The 20,805-nt window shown below is 41.3% G+C and overlaps 2 protein-coding genes across 3 annotated transcripts; one reads left to right on the top strand and one right to left on the bottom strand.

The window, feature by feature from the left end:
* Positions 1-241: 241 nt before the first annotated feature.
* Positions 242-10,431, bottom strand: knl1 (kinetochore scaffold 1). The gene is made up of 25 exons (XM_021612117.2): positions 10,318-10,431; positions 9,956-9,987; positions 9,625-9,661; positions 9,462-9,521; positions 9,300-9,382; positions 9,149-9,201; positions 8,809-8,865; positions 8,638-8,690; positions 4,737-8,378; positions 4,532-4,637; positions 4,328-4,395; positions 4,140-4,238; positions 3,879-3,994; positions 3,634-3,724; positions 3,425-3,541; positions 2,749-2,836; positions 2,501-2,566; positions 2,360-2,399; positions 2,096-2,200; positions 1,901-2,001; positions 1,683-1,745; positions 1,479-1,588; positions 1,225-1,346; positions 934-1,059; positions 242-818 (listed from the first exon to the last, which is right to left on the bottom strand). The coding sequence occupies exons 2-25, from the start codon at positions 9,985-9,987 to the stop codon at positions 722-724; spliced, it is 5,532 nt and encodes a 1,843-aa protein (XP_021467792.2). The 5' UTR covers positions 10,318-10,431; the 3' UTR covers positions 242-721.
* Positions 10,432-12,008: 1,577 nt separating this feature from the next.
* Positions 12,009-17,871, top strand: LOC110529682. 2 transcript variants are annotated; one of them, XM_021612114.2, is made up of 7 exons: positions 12,009-12,126; positions 14,957-15,207; positions 15,278-15,398; positions 15,571-15,685; positions 15,901-15,962; positions 16,568-16,642; positions 16,817-17,871. In XM_021612114.2, the coding sequence occupies exons 2-7, from the start codon at positions 15,197-15,199 to the stop codon at positions 16,946-16,948; spliced, it is 516 nt and encodes a 171-aa protein (XP_021467789.1). In that variant the 5' UTR covers positions 12,009-12,126; positions 14,957-15,196; the 3' UTR covers positions 16,949-17,871. The 2 variants fall into 2 exon arrangements, with proteins under 2 accessions (XP_021467789.1, XP_021467790.1); XM_021612115.2 differs by having other exon boundaries at positions 12,010-12,126; positions 15,296-15,398.
* Positions 17,872-20,805: the final 2,934 nt, after the last annotated feature.

Genomic DNA, 20,805 nt, shown 5'->3' with positions numbered 1-20,805 from the left:
GGTTACTACATGATTCCCTGTATTATTTCATAGTTTGTCTTCACTATTATTCTACAATGTAGAACATAGTAAAAAGAAAAACCCATGAAAGAGTAGATGTCCAAACTTTTGACTGGTACTGTATATATTTGTATGACAGCCAGATATGATCTGAAACCCCCATTTGTTCAGAGAAAACTGAAGAGCCAGGTTAACAATTTTATGTTAAACCAGTGATTGTTATCATACAGAGAAAACATGGGTAAAAGTTGCAGTTACATTTTAATAATGATTCAGACAAGCTTTTTTCAGTTATTGTAATTCTTGCCATAGTTTTGCTAGAGGAAATACATCAAAGATGTTTGAAATGGCCAACTATTACTATTGATCCCGTATGAACAAAAATTATACAAATTATCAAAATTTATGGTAGAAAACATGTAAAATTAAAACAAGACAATGTGGCATTGAACATTTACAAATGGAATTGAAACATACACACATTTTCATTCACTACATCAGGGCTGCCCAACCCTCATCCTGGAGATCTACTGTCCTGTAGGTTCAGTCCAACCCTAATTTAGCACATCTGATTCAGCTAGTCAAGGTCTTGTTGAGCAGCTACTTAGTAGAATCAGGTGTGTTAAATTAGGGTTGGACTGAACCTACAGGACAGTAGATCCCCAGGAAGAGGGTTGGGCAGCCCTGCACTACATAGAATAGCCATTGACTGGAACTGGTCTCAGCACAGCAGACTTTCATGGATCCTCTTGACAATCTTGGTCAAGTAGTTCTTGGCTGGTGTGACTGATGATACAATGTCTTCCACCTGGTCTTTTCTGTATATAAAAAAAAACGTATTATAGTGTTAGTTGTTAAAGGTGCACTGTTGCAACAATGTACAAGTAAAACTAGAAACAAAACGTGTGTCAGAAGACAAATATTAAGTCTTACGTTGCGTTTCCAATGTGATTTTGGAAGTTTTGCACATGAAAGAGACCGAAGGGGTAGGCGGAGGTGACGGCTACTGTCATCTCAAACTTGCTAAACGACTTGAGACTGGAGAACAGGATTCGAACTCTGAAATAAAGAGGACAAAACAATAATGAGTTTTGCATTCAGAAAGCTATTATATGGAACTACATCTATAAAATTCCCTAGAAACATTTAAGTCAATATTCTCTGGTGGTCTGATGGGGAATCTGTCCAGTCTTGGAGTTGTATTTCTATGGTGCTTGATCTTACTGTGTGTCCACACAGCTGATGTCCAGGATGTCCAGCCTCAGAGCGCCCCACTTCTTCATCAGGTGGATCTCTTCTCCCAGGAGGCGACAGCGGCTTACCACCAGACCCACATCATGCAGCAGCTGGAGAGCGAGAACCAGATATTATACAGCCAAAACGGAACCTCTGTGGACATGCAATGCAATAAAACACCAACCCCTTTTCTGGACTTCACGTCATGTGGATCGTCCCTTTAAACCAAGCCTCACACTTACCACGGGAATGTATCGACTGGTGGGGTACTTCTTGAACCAAGTGGTTTCACTGCCTATGTACTGGCATAGCAGATTGTGTACAAGCCGAGAGTAGCACGGTGACTTTTCATCTGTAAGAAAGAAAAGGTGAGTTGGAAAGGCAAGAGTTTGTGGCGAGAACCAAGAAAATATTCTACATTAGTGTCCAAGCTTAATTTCTCCCACCATCCATTTGGCGTTGAAATGTGATGTCCATGATGTTACGCTCAGTCTGTTCACAGACCTCTCCTAAATAAAAGAGCAAAGCATTACAAAAAAATTGACATTTGTCTTAAAGCAACCCTTCGAAAAAAAAACTGCAGAGCAAAACTACTATAAACATACTAGCACTTTTGGTGCAAGGAAAGTTATACTATCAAGGAATATATAGCACTACATCATACCGTTAGGTTTCTCAAACTGCACCTCCAACAGCAAGGACTCGTAGAGAAAGCTGTAGACTGTCTTCATGTCATCTTTCTGCACAAACTTCCATTCATTCACTCTGAAACCAAGAGGCCAAAAGTGTCATTCAAAGTTGAATGGAATAGTAGGTGTATAGGCAGGGAGGAAAAATGTCTGGAAAATGAGAAACGGACCTATCCAGCATGGCAATATGTTTCTCAAGTTCCAGAGTTTCCTTTCGGAGTCTGTCCACTTTGTCCACAGAGTTTATCTTCTGTAGTTTCAATTCACACATTTGCCTGTGGAGAAAAACAAATGGTTTCCATTTCTCGGCACATCCAGTGGAAGGCAGTAAAGTAATACAAATTAAAATCTCAATAGAGACCGTAGCTCTGGCGACGACAAAGAAGAATCCAATTTATTTGCACTAAATTATGATTCAAGCCATGTAGACTTACCTTTCACTTTCAGCAATTGCTTTGTTGACCTTCTCCAAGCCTGATAGAACGTAATTCAACATTAAAATGTCAAATACCAAGCACACCATTGATTAAAAATGAAACATTTCATTTAAAAAAGATTGTGGCGTCATACGTTACCTTGCTGCCTTGCTTTCAAGGTTGGCTCACAGTCCTCTACCCCTGTGCCCTCCACAGCTGTAAGTTCTGTGGCAGAAAGCATGACAAAACCTCAAATTCAAAATCAATTACCACCACTAATACCTCAATTATCTTAACAGGATGACAAGCATGCATTGTGAAAAATGATATTAAGTCCCTTGGTTCAAATTTAATTACAGAAGAGAATATGAAAGGCTCAAAAGGAGATGAACTCAAATCCAATATACCAGCTTCCAGGTCATGTAGACATTCATCAAGGTCTCTCAGACACTGATCGGTCTTCTCAATATTTCCTCTCAAGTTATGTTGTGCCTCCTGTGAAGATGTAATGGGACATCAACGAAACAGTTTTTTTTTTTACCCTCTTTTTCGTGGTATCCAATTGTTAGTAGCTTCTATCTCGTCTCATTGCTACAACTCCCGTACGGGCTCGGGAGAGACGAAGGTCGAAAGTCATGCGTCCTCTGATACACAACCCAACCACACTGCTTCTTAACACAGCGCGCATCCAACCCGGAAGCCAGCCGCACCAATGTGTCGTAGGAAACACTGTGCACCTTGCGACCTTGGTTTGCATGCACTGCGCCCGGCCCGCCACAGGAGTCGCTGGTGCGCGATGAGACAAGGATATCCCTACCGGCCAAGCCCTCCCTAACCCGGACGACGCTAGGCCAATTGTGCGTCGCCCTAGGACCCCCCGGTTGCGACAGAGCCTGGGCGCGAACCCAGGGTCTCTGGTGGCACAGCTGACGCTGCAGTGCAGCGCCCTCAACCCGGGAGGCCAATGAAACAGTTTATTAGCTGAATTTCACACACACACAAATGTGGAAAGCATAAGTATTTTTCAGTCAAAGGTTACAAGCAACAAAGCAAAGGGATTTTTGTTCTCATCAGGGGTCTTACCCGAGTTGTGTGCACAAGGTCAGAGTACAAAACTGCTTTCATTTCATGAGATCGCACTTTGCTTCTCTTTCTGAAGAATGTTCTCCTCTCTTTCAACTTTGAACCAACAAGCAGCAACTGGGGAAAATAAGCCACAACATCAAGAGGGGTGGTCCAAATTGGATCAAACTGACTAGTAATAGCAAGAGGGAAATCAATAAATTAAATACCTCTTCATCTGAAAAGCCCTTCGCCGCCTCCCAAAGTGTTCCATTAACACTTTGCAGAAGACTGTCTTGGTCTCTCAGACGTGCTTTCAACCTGAAATCAGAAAGTACACCAAATGGATGAACACACATGGCTTGTTATTTACTAAGCAGGTTACAGATTTGAGCATTGTTTTTTTTTTTACTTCATCTTACGGTAAATAAAATGCCATGTAAAGCGTCACAATGACATGCATAATTAAACATACCCCTCCACCATTTCTGTGAGTATCTGGCAGTCTGTCTCATACACCCTCTGTTTGGGACGGTTGATATGTTTCTCGATTAACAAGTCCTCTGTTTTGCGATCGAGATCCGACACAATCTATAAGGAGATGAAAATCTGTATTTAGCACCTATGTTTATTGTGAGCGTCAGTAAGTATTATTCTTTGTAATAATTCCTCAAAAGTTAGTATTTTTTGTGTGTGTGTCAAAATTAAATTCTAAAGACAAAGGTTTAGGATTTACTCTCGCAGGCAGAATACTCTGTCGAGGTTTATGGATGACAAAGTCGATGCTGAAGAGTTTCAGGAACTCAGCCACTGTAATGCTGCCATCTTGGAGTTTCTGAAATTAAATGTGAAAGAGCAGTGAAAACACAGTATATCGGAAATGGTATCAGGAAAAGTCAATATAAAAGGGAGTTGTTGACATACCTTCAGTACATCAGATGTGTAGTCCCCGGTGTTGTCAAGCAGGGACTCGAATTGGCTTTGTCTGTAAGCTGCAAAATGGCATCAAGTTAGTATTGCCTACCTAACCTAGACAATGCACTTTAAAAGGGATCAAGACAGCCAAGGTGATGATGAATGTTTGAATGAGACAGTCGAAATGAGCAGTAAAAGCGCCTCAAAACTCACTTGACGACTCAAATGTGCCCTCACATCGGAGGTTGGAGTTGCTGCTGGAGCCATCAGCTGCAGCTGTAAAGTTAATGTCCCACTGAACTACTGGTGTGTGGGGGATCTGTCAAGATAAAATGTGAAAAAATACAAATGTATTAACTCGTATTGAATACATTTAACAAAATAAATGTGAACTGATTAAATGAAAAACAGTATTTACCATTTCTCTGATGTTTTCTGTTGATGGCTTATTCCTCTTTACCTCATCCATGGAGTCATCATGGCCCTCTTCTGGTAGGGGCCTCTTCTGACATTGGGTAACAGTTAGGACCGGCTCTTTAAAGACCTCATGCTCCACAACATCCTTGACCACCTTGCCTAAGAAAAGATTTCCTTTGTCGTCGACCCTCTGAGGTGACTTGGTGCCCATAGTTTCTGATAAGTCCTCTTCACTGCTAATGTCTGGAAGCACTTCATCGTCAATGTTCTCCATCGAGGTGTTGCTCCTCAGTTCATGAGTGCCACCCAAGCTATTCTTCTTCAGAAGTTTCCCAAAATCTGTCACGTTATTGGACTGGTTTGATTCAGAGGGTTTGGCTATTTGTGGGAGTTTGGGCAGGAAACCACCAAATGACAGGCATTTACTTTTCAAGTTTAAAGGAGCAGTCATATTAGGTTTGTCATTGTGAATAATATGGTCTTCCAAGTTGACACTTGTTGGTCTCTCAGTCATTAATCCCATGGTTTTAGACCCATAGTCTACAGTTGAGAATGATTCTGTCTCTACACTGTGTTGGTCAGAGGTCCTCATCAGGTGAGATAAAGGTGCAGTGCAGCTACCCATCACTTCAGTGGATTCATTTATCATGCGGCTCATATGATTAAGTTTCAACTGCAGATCTGCCAAACTCATTCGCCTGGTCTTTGCTTTCTTCAAAGGTACATTATCTTCTGTTGAGACTGAAGAGGCAATGGGAGAGCTTTCTGGATTGTTAGGAATAAAGGAGCAGTCTTCATCTTTCAGATCAGGATCATTTCGGTCTGCCAATCCCTTTAGGTCAAAGTGTTCTGTAAGGTTAGTGGGGATTTCTCTAGGGTGACCCTCCGGTAGACACAAGGAAATTGCATTTGTGGTGGATGAAGGGCCCTTCACATTGGTAGGTGCATGTTCAATTTGCGTTGTGACAGCCTTGGTCATCTCCATTTCATGATCCTCAGAAAACATTTCAGTTTCATCTCTGGCCATTTTCTTCTCCTCCAGGTTAGAGGGTACAGCTACAGGATTATTTCTGCAACGTGTCGCTTCTGCTACTCGTTTCACTTCCATATAATTTGCCTGACTAATTGACACATTCCCTAAAGGTGGATTTGTTTCAGGGGAAAACATCATGTTAATAACTTTGGATTCAATTGCAACAGTCTGGCTCCTTGTCAGTTCCATTTCATCAGAGTCAGAAGATGTAGGTGCCTTTTCACTGCAGAGGCTTTCAACACCTAACTGAAACGTAATCTCACCATGTGCACTCTGCTCTGCCGGAGGAACCATCTGCAGGGTCTTACTCACACTGGATAAACGTTGCCTTCCCCCGAAAGGGTCACGATTCCCCATCTTGATGTTTTCAGACTCAATTACAGCGGTCTGACTTCTCGTCATATCCATGTCATCTGAATCTGATGCCCAACGTTGATCAGGTTTGTGACCCACTTCCACGAAATGATTGCCCTTTGCTCCAGTGAAATTTGTCTTTGAGATTGTGGACATCCTAGCTAAGGTCTCACCCCCATGGGCAGAATGTGACACATTTGTTAATATCTGTGCAGTGAGAGCTTGAGTCATCTCCATACAATTGTTGTCCTCCCCAATAAGAGTTTTATTTGAATCCAAAAAGCCGACAAATCTTCCTCTACCACCTTGGAGTGAAGGAGTTACACCACCAAAACCTCTGGTGTCAATAACCCCTGTTTGGCTCCTTGTGATTTCCATGTCATCTGTACTAAGCTCTGCTCTAATCAGGCTCTTCTCAAATGTTTCCTTTTGGTGTTTTGATATGGGGAACAATCTGCCAGTGGTCTCATCTGTCACGTTCAGTCCATTTCTGTGATCTATAGACACAGTGAGAGATTTGGTCATGTCCATACCACAGTCATCCTCTGACATATGACTGGGTCTGTTGGAAGCTGACATGAAGGATATACTTTTCCTTGTGTTTTGCGTGCGATTGACCACATTGAGGCTTTTGGTGTCGATGGCAACAGTTTGACTTTTAGTTATTTCCATGTCATCAGGATCCGATATGGCTACAGAAAAACCTTTAACCTGATCCAGCGCCCTCTTCACACTATTAGCATCGTCTGAGAAATTGCCATATTCCATAGATGGTGGCACATAGGATAGACCCAGGTCAAACTTGGTCTTCGGTTTGCTAAGAGAAGGCTTCTCCATCACACAATATTTGGAATCAATTACAGCAGTTAGGCTTTTTGTGATTTCCATGTCATCAGGATCAGAGGATGCAGGCTCCCATACTTTATTACTTCTCTGTCCTGAAGTCATCTCCATGTTAGTACTCAGATCAGAGTGAAAGGACATCTCTGTTGTGGGGAACAAGCTCTGTAGTGGCTTATTAATTGCTATATGGCTGTTTGACACAATATTTCCAGTGAGGGCCTCAGTCAGATCCATACCGTTGCCATCTTCTGAAAAAAACACACCTCTATGAGAGGCTGGCATAAAAGACAAACTCTTCCTTGAATTCCCTAGTAAGGGAATTTCCGTTAGGGCTACACTTTTGGAATCAATGGCAACTGTTTGACATCTTGTCATCTCCATGTCATCTGAGTATGTATAAGAGGTGCTATGAAAGGTCTGTTGATTTTGCTGAACGGAGGGGATTCTGTTTTCTGGGGGAAACATCCAGGGTGATGATTCACCTTTCTTGGTCAGAGCACACACATTCTCCTGGAGAGGTACATTGAGAGCTGAAGTTATTTCCATGCCATGGTCATCACCTGAGAAGATCTGGGATTTATTGGGATCTGATGTGAAGACCACACTTTTCCTATCAATTTTCTGAGAGGGATTTGGCCCAAACATCCAAATGGCTTTGGAGTCAATGGCAACAGTTTGGCTCCTGGTCAACTCCATTTCATCTGGATCAGTAGAGACAGTTACCTGGCTGAAAGTGCTTCCCCTAAGCCGTTGCTCTTCAGAGCTTACAGTTTGCACACACTGAAAAACTCCTTTGCCATCTATCAAAGTGGTATGGCTTTTTGTCAGATCCATTTGATCTTGTTCAGTTTGCATCGTAGATGTATTCATGAACTGAGGCCCTTGCCTTTTAGGGATAATTGAGCCCACTGTACCGTCTCCCCCCGTTGCTGACAAAGCTGGGAGCTGATTCTCTTGATCAACTCCTGACCTGCGGGCATTGAGCGCAGCAAGGAAACGTCTGTTGTTCGTTTTTTCTGGAGGGGATGCAGCTCTGTGGAATGCCACAGTAGTTGAGGATTTGGGAGCTATTGGATTACACATGGGGCCACTTGACTTCGTTATACTGGCAAGGAAATGTTCAAACTCTGGATCTATACCTCTGGCTAAGGTGGAAGGGTTTTTAAAGGGGACATAATTCTCTGTTGAGTCCTGAAAACACCCAGTTTTACCTTTCTCCATTGAAAAAGTAAAATCCATGTTTCCACAGGTAGGTGTAGTCACATTGATTTCATTTGGCAGAACAACTGATGATTCTGAATCATTGGCGATGAGTATTGTGTGACTGTGAGTCATATCCATAAATGCTGTGTCCTCTCCTGTGAACATCATTGTTTTCTCCCCATAATCATCCTGGTTGAACATTACATTTTCCTATTAGGAGAAACAATGACTTTAGCGTCTCATGAATAGGTAAGTACACAGCAACAGCAATTAACACAGGTAAGAAGCGCACTGGCATGGTCAATGAAAGAATTGTCAATGTATCTTGGTTTTTGGCAATAGTTAAAATACTATTCGTATTATATTTTATTGTTATGAATTTCTATGTACCTATATAAACATGGGAAGAATGTAGCTACGCCAATTGAAAGTCTAATTTAAAGAGTCACATTTCTCAGTCATAGTTTACCTTATTTATTTGTTGTGAAACATGGAGGGGAGCATTCAACAAGGTTTCCATGCCTACATTTACAAATGAAGGTGCATAACAGTTAAAGGCATCTTGGTGGTCACTGAGTGATTTATACAGTACCTAGTGAGAATGCAAAAAATCTACTTAATAATTAGATTTTATGCATACCTGTGATTGGTTGAGAACCATCAATGGAACCCGTATGAATGCTTATGTTTTCTGCCGCTGTTAAATCAAATTGCATTTCAGTTGTAAATACGTTACATGGAAAAACATTTTTTGAAAGGTTGGATAAATTGAAAGTAAAACAAACCCAACTGCCCGAGTTAAGTCACATTTTCACTGTTTAGCAATTGCAAAACCAGTCACGTAAAACAATTCAGCCAATGTGAAACAAACATTTGCATGAGCCTCCTCACTTAAATACACAGTATTGTGAAGCATCATATGCTGCTCTACATTGAGAAGAAAACAAGAAATGTCTCAAGCATACAGTAGGCTTACTTACTAGTTGTGAGGTTTTTTAGAGGACTCCGGACAGGGGAGCCATTCTTCACATCTCTGATAACGAAAAGGTAATAACATTGTTTTATAAGTGTTTCTTATTTTCATGGTATTGTAGTTTAAATTCCAAATGTGGCACAGCGAAAACGTTTTACTTTGAAAACAGTAGAACATCATTGGAAGTGGCAAAACTGACTCTTCTGGAGATCCTCTTCTCTACTGGCTTGACCACCTCCACCTTGTGAAGACAATAATGCATTGAGTAAAATGACAGAGACATTCACAATTTCCCCAACTGCTATCTATTTAGTCTTTACCCGACTCTCCTCTAGCTCTGGGCCAGTGAATTTGATAGATGTCCGTGGAACTTTCAGGATCTAATTAGATGTGGATACAATATTAATTCAGAGACGTGCTGTTAAAAATGGTTGACAAAACATTCTCAAACTAAATAGTTGTATGAACAACTGTTGTACTAACCGAAGAAATACGCCGTTTGGAGGATCCAACATGATCACTGTTGCAATTTAGAAAACAAACCCAAGCAGTTAACGTACCTAGTAATATTAACGCTATACTTGAAATACACGAGACACGTAACAATAATTACATTTGTCCTATTTCACACATGTAAACGTGTGTATTATTAAACGTGTGAATTAAAATATAATTTTTATAAATACATTTAGCATATCCCACCCCCCTGATACCCCTTCGGAGAGTGAGGTCATGGCCAGGGATAACTTCATGGCTTAATAAAATTGGAAAGTTAGTGAACTACAATTGGGCTATCAACAAACATATCACTCACTCCGTCCTTGATGCAGCATCAGGCGGCTCCATCTTCGCCGACAGTTATGAAATAAATACATTGACATAAACACGTCAACTGGCTAGCTAGCAATCGTCGTTCACATTGATAACTGAGAAAAATACACAAATCTACTTAACTAGCCACGTTTGCTAATACACTGAATGACAATTATTAAAATACTTTGCTAGCGAACTAGCTGGTTAGCTAGCTAACGTTAGCAAGAAGCGTCAACGTTAGATGTGTCACAAATCAAGCGCTAATGTTAGCTAGTTAACTTAGCCATCTAGTCTACTTGAACACATTAATGTTAAAACATTGCAAAGATAATACGTTGTTAATTTGCCAAAAAACTACTGTACCGTGTAGCTACTAGTTGTTCAAGTACAATTTTAGATGCCAGCTATTAAGCGTCAAAGCTGTTGTTGGTTTTGAATTTAACCGCCCTCTCTTGAGCATGCGCAGTCAGAAAACCTTCTTATTTACGCTATCTAGGTTGTGTGGAAATAAACGTTATACTGCCACCCCTGGACGTCAATAAATCTTCCGCCACTTTTACATCGAACGCTGGAAATAAGTATAAACGTGTAAACACCCTGGACTCCACTTGTTATTTTAGCCCTACTTACTCCAAAACAACTCATATCGGCAGGGCCAGGACCTGTTTTTTATTCCGTTATTCCATTGATACTGTTCCCAGTTTATGTGTAAAAGAAACACAAAGGCAACAATAAAAATGTTGATAATAAAGGGTATTCTGTTAATTTGTTTCATCCAAAAAATCTAGTTGGAAGGGATCAAATCTGAACAACTGACAGGCAGAATCCAGGTGGTGAGGTTCGGCAACTACACCTATGCCATGCTAATTCTCAACACCGCTGAAGAAATTCGGCATGGGACCTCGAATCCTCAAGAAGTTCTACAGCTGCACAGTCGAGAGCATCTTGACCGGCTGCATCACTGCCTGGTACAACAATGATGAGACAGTCTATAGGGAGGAGAACAGAGACCTGGCAGTGTGGTGCCAGAACAACAACCTCTTCCTCAACGTCAATAAGACAAAGGAGCTGATCGTGGACTACAGGGAACGGAAGGACAAGCACCCTCACATTCACATTGATGGGGCTGTAGTGGAGCGGTTCAAGAGCTTCAAGTTTCTCTGTGTCCACATCACTAAGAATCTGTCATGGTCAAAACACACCAACACAGTGGTGAAGAGGGCACGACAATGGCTCTTCCCCCTCAGGAAGCTGAAAAGATTTGGCATGGGCCCTCAGATCCTCAATACGTTCTACAGCTGCACTATCGAAAGCATCTTGACTGGCTGCCTCACCGCTTGGTATGGCAACCGCACCGGCCTCAACTGGAAGGCTCTACAGAGTGGTGGTGCGGGCGGCCCAATACATCCCTGGGGGCGAGCTCCCTGCCCCTCCAGTCACCCGAGCCACAGACTGTTCACTCTGTTACCTTTTGGCAAGCTGTATCAGAGCATTGGGTCTCGGACCACCAGGCTCCGAGACAGCTTCTACCACCAGGCCATCAGAATGCTATACTGCTAACTCTGGCTGTCTCCCTGCACAGACCTGCACCTCAGAGATTATTTGCACTAACTATCCACACATCCAACCCCTACACACACATTTACACACAAACACACGCACACAAACCCATAAACTCACACAAACCCATAAACTCACACGCACAAGCACGCACTCAGAACTCTCTCACACACAGTCAACAGTGCTGTTATATTATATGTAATTTACTCTACTCCATGATCAAGCCACCACCCACTCTATATTTGTAAATACCGTGTAAATACAGTCCACTATTACTACTCCTACTACATCTTCTATTACTTGTTATTTTTGACTTGACTCTTGTGTCATTAATATTGATATTGATTAATGAACTGCACGGCTAGCACATACTCATTTTTCTGCACCTTATATGTGTCGAATACAATTTCATTTTTAAAGGGGGATACTTTTTATCTGAGAAGCAAGATTATTTTACTGTAAAATATTTTGGTAAGGTAAAAAATAAATAACTGGTGTTGAAACCAAGTGGTACGGAAGTGACGTTCACACAATTTTCAATTTTTTTTTCAAATCTTTGGGCTATTTTCAAAAAGTGAGGTTCTTTGGTTTTGTCATTGAGTACAGTACACGGTAAGGAAGCGTTGTTTTATTGCTAATTGGATACGTCGGAATAATTATCCACTAAGTATTGTTTTATTCTGTGGGTGTGGAGGTGTAAATGAGAGTTAGCTACCTTACTACTTCTCCTTGATGCTGATGATAGTTAACGTTAGCGGACTAAACTTCACGGTGAAGGAAGCGTGTCGTGAGCTTGCTAGCTAGCTGTAGCCAAGATACCCTAAGAATTGAGCCACTAACGTTAGCAAGTGTATTAACTAGTTATGTAGATAACATAGACCTAATGTTAGGACTGTCAATATATGACGTTACTGAACAAAAATAAACGCAACATGTAAAGTGTTAGTTTCATGAGCTGACAAAAGATCCCCAAAATGCACAAACGTTTATTTCTCTCAAATTTGGTGTACAGATGTTACTGAGCGTTTCTCCTTTGCGAAGATAATCCATCCACCTGACAGGTGTGGCATATCAAGAAGCTGATTAAACAGCTTGATCGCGGTGCAGCGGTCTAATGGACATGTATTAAAGTGTTGCGCCGTCACTACAGCCCTGTGGTTTGATCCCAGGCTGTGTCACAACCGGCCGTGACCTGGAGTCCCATAGGGTGGCGCACATAGGGGAGGGTTTGACCTGGTGGGCTTTACTTGGCTCTTTGCGCTCTAGCGACTCCTAGTGGCGGACTTCGGTCGTCAGTTGAACAGCGTTTACGCCGACATGTTAAGAAGCGTGGCTTCGAGGGTCATGTTTCGGAGGATGTATGACTCGACCGTCGCCTCTTCCAAGCCTTTGGGGAGTTGCAGCAATGAGACAAGATCGTAATCATGAAATTAGGGAGAAAAATGGGGTAAAAATAACCAACAAAACAGCATGATCATTACACAGGTGCACCTTGTGCTGTGGACAATAAAAGGTAACTTTAAAATGTACAGTTCTGTCACACAACACATTGTCAGGTTTTTAAGGGAGTGTGCAATTGGCATGCTGACTGCAGGAATGTCCACCAGAGCTGTTGCCAGATTATTGAATGTTAATTTCTCTACCATAAGCTGCCTCCAACGTTGTTTCAGTCGTTTTCAGTACGTCCAACCGGCCTCACAACCGCAGACCACATGTATGGCATCGTGTGAGCGAACAGTTTCCCATGGAGGCGGTGGGGTTATGGAATATGCAGGCATAAGTTACAGAGAACAAAAACAATTGCATTTTATCGATAGCAATTTGAATGTACAGAGATACCTTGGCGTGATCCTGAGGCCCATTGACCGCTGCCATCACCTCATGCCATTCATCTGCTGCCATCACCTCGTTCAGCATGATTATGCATGGCCACATGTCACAAATATCTGTACCCAATTCCTGGAAGCTGAAAATGTCCCATTTCTTCGATGGCCTGCATACACCAGACATGTTACCCGCTGAGCATGTTCGGAATGCTCTGGATTGACGTGTATAACAGCATGTTCCAGTTCCCGCCAATATCCAGCAACTTCGCACAGCCATTGAAGAGGAGTGAGAAACATTTCACAGGCCACAACCAACAGCCTGATCAACTCTATGCGAAGGAGATGTCGTGCTGCAGGAGGCAAATGGTGGTCACACCAGATACTGACTGATTTTTTTTTAAGGTATCTGTGGCCAACAGATGCATATGTATATTCCCAGTCATGTGAAATGCATAGATTAGGGCCTAATGAATTTATTTCCTTATATGAACTGTAACTTTATAACCTTATACTGCCCAAACAGATCCACAGATGATGCAATCTCTATTGCACTACACACTGCCCTTTCCCACCTGGACAAAAGGAACACCTATGTGAGAATGCTATTCATTGACCACAGCTCAGCGTTCAACACCATAGTACCCTCAAAGCTCACCACTAAGCTAAGGAACCTGGGACTAAACACCTCCCTCTGCAACTGAATCTTGACAGGCCGCCCCCAGGTGGTGAGGGTAGGTAGCAACACATTTGCCACACTGATCCTCAACACTGGAGCTCCCCAGGGGTGCGTGCTCAGTCCCCTCCTGTACTCCCTGTTCACCCACGACTGCATGGCCAGGCACAACTCCAACACCATCATTAAGTTTGCTGACGACACAACAGTGATCAACGACGAGACAGCCTATAGGGAGGAGGTCAGAGACCTGGCCGGGTGGTGCCAGACTAACAAGCTGTGCCACCAGAGACCCTGGGTTCGCGCCCAGGCTCTGTCGCAACCGGCCGGGAGGTCCGTGTGGGGCGACGCACAATTGGCCTAGCGTCGTCCGGGTTAGGGAGGGCTTGGCCGGGAGGGATATCCTTGTCTCATTGCGCACCAGCGACTCCTGTGGCGGGCCGGGCGCAGTGCACGCTAACCAAGGTTGCCAGGTGCACGGTGTTTCCTCCGACACATTGGTGCGGCTGGCTTCCGGGTTGGATGCGTGCTGTGTTAAGAAGCAGTGCGGCTTGGTTGGGTTGTATATTGGAGGACGCATGACCTTCGTCTCTCCCGAGCCCGTACGGGAGTTGTAGCGATGAGACAAGAAATTGGGGAGAAAAAGGGGTAAAATTAAATTCAGCGCACGTGACAAATAAACTTTGATTTGCTAAAATTGAAATTGTTGTTTTATATTTTTGTTCAGTATATTTATCACAAAGTTGCTTTTTAAATGTTTTTTTTTATGATGGCATTAAATTACTAGATGCGGACAGAGTTAGTTGAAGTAATTAGTTTCCTACACTTCAGTTCCTGCATTCGCACCTCAGTTCAAGCCCCTTTTTCAAGGTGTTTGTCATTTGGCAAAAACATAACTAGCAAGAATCTGGATTGTCTTCATTTGATATTTCTTCTATTTCAGGTGTGTGACCTGATGGCAGTGCTGCAGAAATGAAGAGCGCTGCCAATAAATACGAATTCAAAGCGACATCCATCCAGACTTCAGTTTAGTTCCAAAAACAGCTATTTCTAAGCCTCACAAAGAGAACGTACCAAGGAAACTTTCATTTAACAAAGGGGAGATAACTGGCTATCTAATTGTTTGGGCATTTTAAGACCCACTAGCTTTCTCTTTTTTTCCAGAAATAATTTTGTAGCCAAAATGCATAAAGGGTAAGATTTCCCTTTTAACCTTTTTTTACATTTGGGAGAAATACAATTGCTAATAAAAAAATGCTCCTAGTATTCTGTCTTTTGATAGAGCTTCCACCAGACATGGACAGCAGCAGTCAGAACTGAAGGGTCAGAATCAACTTTTAGTGGAAGCCAATGAGGAACTGCAGAAAAACAATTTAGAAACACAGGTAAGTTTGTTAAAGGGATGATTCACTACTTTCCAAACGTATATGTGAGCATAACTGCACTAGGTTTTCTCTATGGGCTGTTGAATGGAACGTCTCGAGAAGAGTGCAATGTTATCTCTTCTGTTCAGGGCTATCTTGTGCACTCATTGTCTCTTTTCATTTCATTTTGCAGCTAAAAGTCGCCCAGCTGGAGCAACAATACAGTGACCTCCAAGGAACCAATGCCGACATCAAGAAACATCTGAAGGACTGCCATGCGCTACTAGTCGCTGGAAATATTGATCCAGGTAATCATTACATCCTGACTAGACTGGCCACGTTACGTTTGTAGCCAGCCATTAAAATAGAACTGGGTTCTATTTGAGACGGTTTACGATATGCAAGTCGTTTAGCTAGCTTGCTGTAGAATTTGAACCCATACAAAATCGTGTGTTCTCTACTCTGACAATTAATCCAAAGATTAAAGGGGACACCTAATTAGTTTTATGACTTTATTTCTCAGTTTTGGGAGAGAGAATTGGAGAATCTGCACCGCAAAATGAGGATCAACAACGAGTGGTGGTGGTAAGGACTTTCACTTGTTTTTTCATCAATATCGTTGAACAGTCTGTTATTACTTAGGAGGCTTTCACACCAGATTTGTTTGGTACATTTTTTCCAACTTTGGTGCGTTTACTCCCTTAGTTCAGTTCGTTTGGACTGTTGTGAATCTATCCGCACTCTGCAGCGCATTTGAGTGCATTCGATGCAGGTTAGAGGAGACGGGGGGGGCTATACCGGCGATATAGGCTACTGAATATATCCTATTCACATTGCAGTTAGTGGCTATTGCGTTTTTTTTCTCCCCCATATGAAAGTAATTTGAAGATTGGGACGCACAAGTGAGCTTCATGATAATCATAGATGGATTTAAGGTGAGCATTTTTGTCCAATAAACAAATGACTTGCATGGCATTGACACTTGGCATTGTGAAACCAACCAGACCAAATGGGGGAAAAAATACAATGTATCAAATAATCAAACTCTGATTCGAACTATAGCACAAATCTGTGTGAAAATGCCTTTAGACTCAAATGTTACTTGTTTGCACGAATCTGGCTTTGTAATTGTATGTAGTGATTTATTTTTATGGATGTAGACCTCATTTTTAAAATCTCCTATGATGCAGAATATATCCCGGGATCTGTTAAGTGAACTGTGGACATTTGGTGACATGGCAACAGAACAAAGTGCACAACTAACAGTAAGTTCATTATCTTTGACATAAGCATAATTAATCCTGTGTGTATTCCCGATGGGCAAGTGCCTTTGAGAGCTTAAGACATTAAGCTCTCAAAGGCACTTGCCCATCGGGAACCTCTGGTAAGTCTGTTCAAGCTAGAGCTTGTTGAAATGGTCATTGTTTGTTAATTTCCAGGAAGTTCAAAAGTCCATGAAGGATCTCATGGAGGCTCGGGAGCATCTCGTGCAGGAGAGGGATAATTTCTCCTTGGAAGTTGAAGAAACGGAGAAGGCTCTTGAGGAGGCAGAGCAGCTTTTATTGGAGTAGATACTGTATGTGTGTATAAGTGTGTGCTTGCTTTTAATGTAAATGTAATTATAAAACATTTAGTATATTTAATCTAACTCGATTTAAATTGTTAATACTTGCAAAAATAGTTGTTTTTCACTCAGTCTTATTTGATTTGTCTGCAAGACTCCAAATTTAAAAGCGGTTGGACTGCCAGTGTTATTTTAGCCTGGGTACCAGGGTCGTCACCAGTTGCCACAGTCATAAACCCCCACATACAGGATTAATACAATTTCTCTTAAAATCTGATTTTAAACCTAATCACACTGCTAACATTATGTCTATCACTATCTTTTTTTCCCCCTCCATTCTTCCCTGTATTCTCTCTGGCGAATGATGATGATCTGTAGGTTACATGTGTGCACTGCAGAGGCCCATTGGAGATTTGACAACAATAGAACGTTGAGATTGTTTTTTTTTTACCTGTGCCTTGATGTTCATAACACTCCACCAACCTGCTCTTGCGCAGTGGAACCCTGAACGATATGTGACCACTTGGTTACAGTGACACCATTCTGCCGAGGACACCCAAACCAGTGGCCACCGTAAAGCCTAAGAGCCTCACCTTCTCTGGAAGTTGCGGTAGCCCTGCTTGGAATCTTTAGCCTATATTGACTATTGGCTGAGACGCAGGGCCAGTTAGGGTAGGCTATGTCAGGATGATTTAATTGGAAATGTTAATTGGGACAAGTTGGAAGAAATAATACATTTAGGTTATAGTTTGAGATGCATGAATACACCACACCAAAAGCTTGATTTTTTTATGGCTGTTTTAAAATGAATTTTCTGCAATTCTACGTAGTAATGACTTATGTTCACAACTTGGTCAATTGATTTGATTAAATCTAAGCAAATCAATTATATAAATTGATAGTTCGGCCTTCTGTTTTCTTTTATTCTGTGACGGGTATATTGCAACCATGTGTTCCAGCTAATCAAATCAGTTTATTTAGCGCTGTCCTTTTTGAACAACTAAGGGCACTCCTCATTTAAAATATCTCATCAAGATCTGTGTCCTATGACTAATAGTCCTACTCATCACTTATTATTACGAATAGAATATCACTTCTCACTATGGTGCTGGTTTAGTAAAGTTAGATCAAAGCTGAATCAATGTCTTGCAAGGTCACACAACGATTAGTTAGTATTTTATATAACAACTGAATAGCATAGCAGGCCTAAAACCCCAAAACATCTAATTTCGAATGAAATGTTAGGATGGTTAGCTGAAGCTGAATAATAAAATAATATATATATATATATATATATATCATGCGCCAAAACTGAGCCACAATGCAGTATATATTGTATGCTTTGATTGAAACAATATACAAGAAAGGCAAATATTTAACGTCATCTGCTGTAACTCACGAAACAGTAGTTCAAGAAGATGGAAATGCATAGGCTATTCCCATGAAACGTATTGAAATCAATCAAATGATAGGCATGCAGATGCAGTTTCATCGGTAAAACGTGAATAATTATCATTCACGATTGCCAGTGATCATGGCCTATTTTGAAATTAGGTATGCCTAATTTGGTGTTTGAGGGTATTGAAAATATAACATTTTCTTGAGACAATATGTGTGAACATAGGCAAACGATACAATTGGAGGATGTGTTTTAGGCATATTTTATATCTCCAACCCTGTTCCTGGAGAACTATCAGGATGGTACAGGATGTACATTTTCATGCTAACCCTAATCTAGTGCAGTTGATTCTAATAATTAGCTGGTTTATAAAATGAAATGGGTGAGTTACAACGGGTTGGAGTGAAAACCCATAGGACGGTCTTTCGGTACAAATTTTGATTGAGGAAATAATGGCATTTACATTTTCTGTGCTCCCTCATCTAAAAAATCAAATCAAATGTATTTATATAGCCCTTCGTACATCAGCTGATATCTCAAAGTGCTGTACAGAAACCCAGCCTAAAACCCCAAACAGCAAGCAATGCAGGTGTAGAAGCACAGTGGCTAGGAAAAACTCCCTAGAAAGGCCAAAACCTAGGAAGAAAACTAGAGAGGAACCAAGCTATGAGGGGTGGCCAGTCCTCTTCTGGCTGTGCCGGGTGGAGATTATAACAGAACATGGCCAAGATGTTCATAAATGACCGGCATGGTCAAATAACAAAAATAATTTGCACCACACCACTGCAAGTAAGATCTGTGTTAGGTCTGTAACCGGTGGCTGGCTTCATCCATCTGGGCAGAAGCCAAAATGCAACCGCATCACACTTAAAAATTAGTGGTTCAACAACGGTTCTTCTAAGATCCTCATAGTTCTTCGAAGAACCTTAAGATACTTGGCACTGAAAACTGCCCCCAAAAGGTTATTCCGAGAACCCAATAGTAGGTGGGGTTCATCAAGGAACCACCTTAGTTGGTGGGGGTTCTTGCAGGAACCTAACTGCCCAACTGAAACATTTGGATTTGAAAGGACAGCAGGTGAAGGCACTTAACTGAACAATATTAAGATCTCAATTTAAGGTAAGGTTTGTCCCTTGTATGATCTAAATTGATATTGTTTTATGATGATACCATCTGTTTTTATATGCAAATCTTTCTGACTGAAATTAGACAATTCCATGGATATCAATCAATAGAGGTAAGATGTATGCTATAAGAGCATGTTGAAGGCTAGCTATATTGGGTGCAGATGACTGAACTACTCACGTTTGTCTCTGCAGGTATAAAGACAAGGCATACAAAGGTATGTTATGCAGATAAGATTTACCATCCTCCCTTAACTCTCCCATGAATATCCCATAGGCCTCTACATTATGGACAAGGTATGTGTATGAACCATTATCAAAACTTTTCATTCACATTTACCACAAAAACCAAGGTATGAATACGGTCGTGTGCATGTTTTTGTTAATCGTCTATATAAATACTGTTTTTGGGATTCACAGATGTCACCCTCCCGACACCTCTGAATAAGACAGGGAACCCGCTTGGTCACCATCCACTGCAAAATAATTCTGGCCATGGATACAGAAAACATCAACATGCTAGAGGATATACCCATTGGACTTGGGGCTCTGCTGGGAGTTTACCTCATATTTGGATATTTTTATTCTGCTTTGCCACTAAAATCATAAACACTGACAACTAAAATATTATGTGTATTATTATTACTACTAACAATACTAAAAATTATAGGGGGTAGTTAAATAATGTACCCTGAAAGGTTCTTCGAGGATCCATTAAAAAGGGTTCTGTGAAGAACCCTTTAAAGGGTTCTTTGTTAATCTTATAGGGGTTCCCCCACAGTTTAAATTTGAAGAACCCCTAAAGGATACTCCAGGAAGCTTTTTATTTTTTAGAGTGTAAGGTTTGTCCCTTGTATGATCTATATTATTGTTTTATGATACCATCTATCTTACGTGTGCAAATCTTTCTAAAACAGAAAATGGACACAATTCAGTGGATCTCAATCCACAAAGAAGTTAGAAAATGTAAGCTATAAGAATATGTTGAAGGCTAGCTATATTGGGTGTAGATGACTGAACTACTCACTTTTGTCTGTCTGCAGCTATACAGAGGAGGAGGCATACAAAGGTATATCTATTGGTATGTTATGCAGATCACATTTAGCATTCTTCTCCCTTACCTCTTCAGTGAATATCCCATAGGCCTCCACATTATGGACACGGTATGTGTATGAAAAGTGTTTTTTCCATTCACATTTACCACAAAAACCAAGGTATGAATACTGTTGTGTGCATGTTTTGTTAATAATCTGTATAATTACATATTTTGCGGATTCATTCTGGCTATGGGTAAGGAGAACATCAATACGCCAGAGGAGTTTACATCATATTTTAATTCTG

The sequence above is a fragment of the Oncorhynchus mykiss genome, chromosome 8 (assembly GCF_013265735.2).
Source record: "Oncorhynchus mykiss isolate Arlee chromosome 8, USDA_OmykA_1.1, whole genome shotgun sequence".
Taxonomy (NCBI): domain Eukaryota; kingdom Metazoa; phylum Chordata; class Actinopteri; order Salmoniformes; family Salmonidae; genus Oncorhynchus; species Oncorhynchus mykiss.
Note: the sequence above shows the minus strand (reverse complement) of the source record. Positions and strands in the feature narration are given on the sequence as shown.

Excerpts from the sequence above, each read along its gene's own strand:
- LOC110529682 (XM_021612114.2), top strand. Across the intron at positions 15,686-15,900 it reads CGCTGGAAATATTGATCCAG|TTTTGGGAGAGAGAATTGGA; the intron begins GTAATCATTACA and ends TTTATTTCTCAG. Across the intron at positions 15,963-16,567 it reads ATCAACAACGAGTGGTGGTG|AATATATCCCGGGATCTGTT; the intron begins GTAAGGACTTTC and ends CCTATGATGCAG.
- knl1 (XM_021612117.2), bottom strand. The coding sequence starts at position 9,987 with ATGGAGCCGCCTGATGCTGCATCAAGGACGGA. Across the intron at positions 9,202-9,299 it reads GATGTTCTACTGTTTTCAAA|AGATGTGAAGAATGGCTCCC; the intron begins GTAAAACGTTTT and ends TTTCGTTATCAG. Across the intron at positions 8,379-8,637 it reads TTTCACAACAAATAAATAAG|GAAAATGTAATGTTCAACCA; the intron begins GTAAACTATGAC and ends TTCTCCTAATAG.